Raw genomic sequence first — 6,840 nt, 5'->3', positions numbered from 1 at the left:
ATGTTTATGACTTTTAGCAGTGTTTTATGGAACTTCAAAGGGTTTCCTGGAAAAATTTCAAAAATTTTGAACCTAGACCACTGTATGTGTGTATGGGAAGCTTTTCAATTTTGGTAGGCCAAATCCAGGAGGAAATCCCAAAAAAATGGCCCTGGAGTGCAATGAAAAGTCGGCTGCAGTGAAAAGTCATGCAGTGCCAATCCGATCCTGCAGGTGACAGTCACGCGCCTATAGCTCCGCAGCTCCGCTAGAAAAAGCAGCAAGTGACGACATCTCTCAAACATGGCGTCCGCGGATGTGGAGGATTTCATCGGGCAGAACCGGCTGCTGTCCGACTTCATCGAGACGTTCCGCGGCGTGTCCGAGAGCGACAAACACTGGAAGAGTCGGAGGGAGTTTATCTTCAGAAACATCAGCAATTACGAGGAGCAGCCGCGCGTCGATCACCTGCTCGCGCTCTCCATGGTGTGGGCCAATCACGTGTTCCTGGGCTGCAGGTCAGGCGCGCGCGCCTCGCTCTGTGTCGTAACACGGAATAATGTTATTTAAAGGTACTTGTGCGTTTTTATCTCACAATCCTGAAGAACATTTGCGAGTTTATATCTTTTCCCCTCTCAGAATCATTTGTGAGGTGTAAACTCGCAAATACGAGAAAAAAAGTCGGAAACTCGGAATTGTGAGGTATAAATCGCAATTAACCTTTTGTTTTTTAATTCCGTTGTGAAAACAAGCTAATCTGTCAAGCGATTATAAACGGTCAGTGAAACAGAAATATATATCACACAAATGTGACCAAACCATTGTAAATGTGACTAACGAATCTATTGTTTACAAATAAATCAATTAAGTATACAAAATGAGTGCGTTCACGTGACGTATTTCGCTGTGTGTTATAATCACACAAAATATGTTTTATAAATGAATTGTGAGTTTATCTCCCAATTCTGATGTATATTAGCGAGTTTATAATTCAGATTCATTTTTGAGGTATAAACTCGCAAACGTGAGAGAAGTCGGAAACTCGGAATTGTGAGGTGAAAAGTCGCAATTAACCTTTTGTTTTTTTTTAATCCCGTGATGAAAACAAGCTTCTATATTAAACCATTTTGTGACTATAAACGGCCAATGAAACAGAAATATATATCACATAAATGTGACCAAACCATTGTTGTGACTAACGAATATTGAAACTAATACATTGCTTACATTTGTAACCGACGTTTTTGAAAGAACTGTATTTATTTACAAGACTCCATATACATGCATGTATTTCATTAATGTGTAATTGCTTTTTTATGCACTAAACACAAAAAAGATGTAACTGCAAACTTTTGTCCTTTTTACTGACCTCACCATTTTAGGTGTAATTCCTGAGTTTAAGGGATTGTGTAATGTTGTGAAATGCTTCAGATGCTCAAATGGTGTCATATGACTGATTTTAAACAGCCAATAAACACAGAAATATGTAATATATCAGACAAATGTGACCAAACCAATGTGACTAACAAATATTGTAACTAATACACTGTCATGTGACTGTAGGTACAACGCCGAGCTTCTGGAGAAGGTGAACGAGATGGCCGAGGGGATCGTTGTGGAGGACGCTCCTGTTTTTAAGACCAGAGATGAATTGATCCAACAACAAAAACAGCAGGTAAACCTTTCCCACAATCCTTCATATGAGTTGTATCTGTGCTCTTTTGATCATGTGATCAGTGAGCCTTTTCACCTGAGATCTGGAGCCAAATCACAGGGGTGTAAAGATGACTTTAGAAAGATGGCAGCTTCATTATTTTGGTTTTATTCAGAGATTGGTAGATCTATTAGTGGAATCTGTTGACTTTATCAATCTGTGTTGCATTATAATCCAACGGTGACCGCTCAAAAATGGGAACAAAGCACTTTTTGTGGTATTTTTCCCAAGTTTGCATGCCTGTAACTCAAGACATAATACGTATATCTCAATATCCTCTTAGATTCTGGTTCTTAACAAACATTTCTTTTGGTATTTTCATTTTAAAGGCCCTATATGACACAATCCCAGAGATATGGGGATCTAAATGGAGCTCCAATGATCAAAACCAAATGTGGGTCACTGCACACAGCTGATAGTCTTTGTATTTAAAGGGGAATATTTGAAGAATAAATAATGTTAAAACTAGGAATGTATCTTAGCTCTAAATACCAAACATCCACTGAAGTATTCAAGTTGTGGCGCATTAAATTGTTCTCAATTATGTATTTATAAGAATCTATAGTTGAATCAGTTTTAGGGATATTTGGAAGATGGGCTTTTGTTCAAGAAGCTTCTAAAGCCACCAAGAGTTCAAATACGATGATTACATGTTACCATGTTCACATCCCAATAACTCTGGAACTGAATCATATTGGGCCCCAAAATTAAGGATTTCAAAAGATAAGTTTAATAGGAATAAGAATCTAAAATGATATTAAGATATCTTTAACACTTCATGAGTTAAAGACATGCAAACTTCAAAAACACTCAGAAAAGTGTGTTCTACATAATTTTGATAACAGGAAACAAGATACATTTCTAGTTTCGTTGTTATTTGTTCTTTTAGATATTCCTCTTTAAATACAATACATATCAGCTGTTTGAAAAATGAACCATGTTTGGTTTTTGACCATTGAAAATGATTAAAATTGAATGTGGACACTGAGATCTCCATCTCTGATTGAACCATATGGGGCGTTTACACTGACGATACTAAGAGAAGTTTATTAAGAATGACAATCTAGAAGGATATTGAGAGATCTTGAATACTTTTAGAGTTACCGACACAAAACTTTGGAAAAAACATTTATGCCACTCAGACGGGAATGCGGGATGCAATCGAGTCGATAGAAAAACATGATTTATTTATACTTTAACATTATTTGTTCTTCAGATATTCCTCTTTAAAAGAAAACAGCATCAGCTGTGTGCAGAGTGACCCACATTTGGTTTTTGGCCACTGAAAGTGTGCAATTTGCTCATGGAGTCGCATTAAGATTAGGGCTGCACGTTTTCAAGTTTTTCATTAACCGTTAACCGAGGCCCTTAGCGGTTAATACTCGGTTAACCATAGTGTGCGTCAGGGTTATTTTTAGTTTATTAATTTGACGACCGCCATCTCCGTAGTGAACGCGCCTATAGAGAGAAATGCACATCATGGATTACATAATCAGAGAGTAGCCTATTTCTTTTCGTTTTAAATTGTTAAAAGACATTTCAAGCTTTCTTAAGATATTTCATGTCTGTGAGGCGTACGCTGAGTTTCGTTAAATTAGGATGAGATGCGCTCCAGTTCACGAGCGATGCGAGTGCAACGCCTCTCTAATGATGCCCGGGTGTTGGCTGTTGAGATGGGACTATAAGTCGCACTTTTTTCATAGTTTGGCTGGTCCTGCGACTTATAGTGAGGTGCGACTTATATATCAAATTTAATTCATACAAGAATAAACATATAGCCGCGAGAGAGGGCTCTATGCTGCTCCTGTAGCCTACCCTTGAAAATAATAATAACTGAAAACAGGAAAAAAAAGCGTTCGTGCAGTGTTTGCCTAAAATACTTTGTCATAAGAAAAACAATAAACGAGAGCCGTCTGACCATTGCTTCCTTTATTCTCCGTCACACATGTAAATCATCAACCTGAAAACCCCAAAACCCGGCGACACTCCAGTACCAAACAAGTGCGCATGCTCCAACCTATGGCAAGCCCCGAGAGGAAAAATACATTGCACATGCATAACGAGCGCCAGTGCGTACCAAATAAATACATTATGCGAGATCAAATAGTCTGTTACACTCTTAGCTGAAATATTAACTTAAAGACAACAACTTAGAAAGACTGAACACAAACAAAATGCCCCCATAAAGAAAATACATTTCTGCAAATTACAAACTGCATGTAGTAAAATATGCAGCGGAGAATGATTGACACAGCGTTTGACTCGCGCGGCTGAGCCTCTCCCGGCAGAGTTCAAGCGTCTGTGGACTCGTCCCTTCAGCTCTGGCCATCTTGCTTTCAGTCCGCGATCAGCTTTTTTGTTTTCTTCATTACAGTTAAAGTAACGTCTGCTTTTCTCTAGTCATTCACAAGTTTCTCACTTCAAACTTTCTTTCTTCTGATCCGTTATGCACAGCGCGCGCGGCTCCCGCTCTGCTTCTGCCCTAATGAGATTATTAATGCTAATTATTTATAGTCCAGTGAGACTTATAGGCCTATATGTTATTTTCCTCTTCATAACGCATTTTTTGACTGATGCGACTCATACCCCGGAGCGACTTATAGCCTGAAAAATGCGGTAAGCACTGCATTGCAATACTTGCGTTTTTCCCCGTCACTCTCAATTTTAAAGTGCTCCCACGCTGTACTTTTCTTTGCCCGCTTCATGTCAGAAAACTGGTCATGACTTCTTCTTGTGGATATTACAAATGTCTGGGAGCGCTCTGGCGGTCTCTAGGGGTGCAAAAATATATTTCAATTAAATTCAAAGCACGTCATTGACGCCACTTAACCAAGCAAAATGTTTCACTCAGTTACGCAATTTTTAACGGTTAATCGGTTAACCATGGACACCCCTAATTAAGATCTCCATACCTCTGGGAATTAACTATCAAGGGTCTTTAAAATGAAGCTACCAGAAGAAATGTCTAAAAGGATATTGAGATATCTTTATTACTTCTTGAGTTACTGCCACACAAACTTGGGGAAAATAACACTGTTTATTTCCCATTTGAGCGGTCACTGTTGGATTATAATGTCTCATAGGGTCTTTAAAATAGATACTAAAATAAATGTTTGTTAAGAACCAGAATCTAAAAAGATATTAATATGTATGTAATACTTCTTGAGTTACAGGCACACTTGGGGAAAATAATAAGTGCTTTGTTCCCATTTTTGAGCGGTCACCGTTGGATTATAATGCAACACAGATTGATAAAGTCAACAGATTCCACTAATAGATCTACCAATCTCTGAGTAAAACCAAAATAATGAAGCTGCCATCTTTCTAAAGTCATTTTACACCCCTGGGATTTGGCTCCAGATCCCCTGTACAAAAGAGTGGATTATTCAGTCAATATACATCCATTACTGTTAATAGTTTGGCTTCCTTCTTTGGTCATGCATTTCTTTAACCAACAAACAGTTTAAATCAAGGGTTTCAGCCGAGACTCTTAAAGGGATAGTTCACTTTGAAATTAAATGTTGATATGTTTGAGCTTCCCTCATGGGCATCCGAGATGTAGGAGTATTTGTTTCCCCAGTAGTTTCAATTTTGATCATTTTAGGTCAAACCGTTCTTGTCTGTGCCTCACATAATGCAGGTCTATGGTCACCACCTCAGAGAGCACACACAGAGAAGTCCAAATGAAACAATCCCCCATCGTAAGTACACACTGATGGCCGAAGACACGAAACGAGCCGTTTGTGTGAGAAAACCAACAGTATTTATATCGTTTTTACCTCTTGTTCACCACTACGTCCGACTGATCCGAGGGCGCGCGTGCGCGTTTCCTGTGGTGTACAAGAGCTAAAAACGATATAAATACTGTTGGTTTTCTCACACACACCGCTCGTTTCGTGTCTTCAGCCATCAGTGTGTACTTACGATGGGGGATTGTTTCATTTGGACTTCTCTGTGTATGCTCTCTGAGGTGGTGACCATAGACCTGCATTATGTGAGGCACAGACAAGAACGGTTTGACCTAAAATGATCAAAATTGAAACTACTGGGGAAACAAATACTCCTACATTTCAGATGCCCATGAGGTAAGATAAAACATATCAATTTAATTTCAAATTGAACTATCCCTTTAAAGGGTTAGTTCACCCAGAAATGAAATGTCTGTCATTAACTCCTCCCCCTAATGTTGCTCCACACCCGTAAGACCTCCGTTCATCTTCACACACAGTTTAAGATATTTTATATTTAGTCCGAGAGCGTATGCAAGTGTATGCACACTATACTGTCCATGTCCAGAAAGGGAATAAAAACATCATCACAGTAGTCCATATGAGACATCAGTGGGTTAATTAGAGTCTCTTGAAGCATCCAAAATACATTTGGGTCCAAAAATAACAAAAACTACGACTTTATTCAGCATTGGCTTCTCTTCCGCGTTTGTGTTTGATCCTCAAATAAAGATTCAAACGGTTATGAATCAGCGAATCGATTCATGATTTGGATCGCGTGTCAAACTGCTGAAATCACGTGACACTGGTGATCCGAATCATGAATCGATTCGCTGATTCATAACCGTTTGAATCTTTATTTGAGGATTGAACACAAACGCGGAAGAGAAGCCAATGCTGAATAAAGTCGTAGTTTTTGTTATTTTTGGACCCAAATGTATTTTGGATGCCTCAAGAGACTCTAATTAACCCACTGATGTCTCATATGGACTACTGTGATGATGTTTTTATTCCCTTTCTGGACATGGACAGTATAGTGTGCATACACTTGCATACGCTCTCAGACTAAATATCAAATATCTTAAACTGTGTGTGAAGATGAACGGAGGTCTTACGGGTGTGGAGCGACATTAGGGAGAGGAGTTAATGACAGACATTTCATTTCTGGGTGAACTAACCCTTTAAACGTCTCCTGATGTTTGAATGAACGGCAGATTAATGTGGACATGAGCCGACCTGAGCTGTTTTCTTGTGTCTCGTCTGCAGAGGTGACCGTCGCTGGATCAGAAATGCCTCCATCACACCAGCTTTGACTCGTAACATGTTGTACATATCATGACCACTGTTTATTATGCTTTGTTAAAATAGGGTTTTTGTATTAGCAATCAGCTACAATAAAGATTAACTTGTTCTCTTCAC

General features: G+C 39.0%; 1 protein-coding gene across 1 annotated transcript; it reads left to right on the top strand.

Annotated features, from left to right (window-relative positions):
* The first annotated feature begins 238 nt into the window (after positions 1-238).
* cdkn2aipnl (CDKN2A interacting protein N-terminal like) lies at positions 239-6,839 on the top strand. Its single transcript, XM_067424354.1, has 3 exons — positions 239-497; positions 1,543-1,654; positions 6,688-6,839. The coding sequence occupies exons 1-3, from the start codon at positions 283-285 to the stop codon at positions 6,691-6,693; spliced, it is 333 nt and encodes a 110-aa protein (XP_067280455.1). The 5' UTR covers positions 239-282; the 3' UTR covers positions 6,694-6,839.
* The last annotated feature ends 1 nt before the right edge of the window (position 6,840 follows it).

This window comes from Pseudorasbora parva, chromosome 18 (genome assembly GCF_024679245.1).
Source record: "Pseudorasbora parva isolate DD20220531a chromosome 18, ASM2467924v1, whole genome shotgun sequence".
In the NCBI taxonomy this organism is placed as follows: domain Eukaryota; kingdom Metazoa; phylum Chordata; class Actinopteri; order Cypriniformes; family Gobionidae; genus Pseudorasbora; species Pseudorasbora parva.
Note: the sequence above shows the minus strand (reverse complement) of the source record. Positions and strands in the feature narration are given on the sequence as shown.

Excerpts from the sequence above, each read along its gene's own strand:
- cdkn2aipnl (XM_067424354.1), top strand. The coding sequence starts at position 283 with ATGGCGTCCGCGGATGTGGAGGATTTCATCGGGCAGAACCGGCTGCTG. Across the intron at positions 498-1,542 it reads CACGTGTTCCTGGGCTGCAG|GTACAACGCCGAGCTTCTGG; the intron begins GTCAGGCGCGCG and ends ATGTGACTGTAG.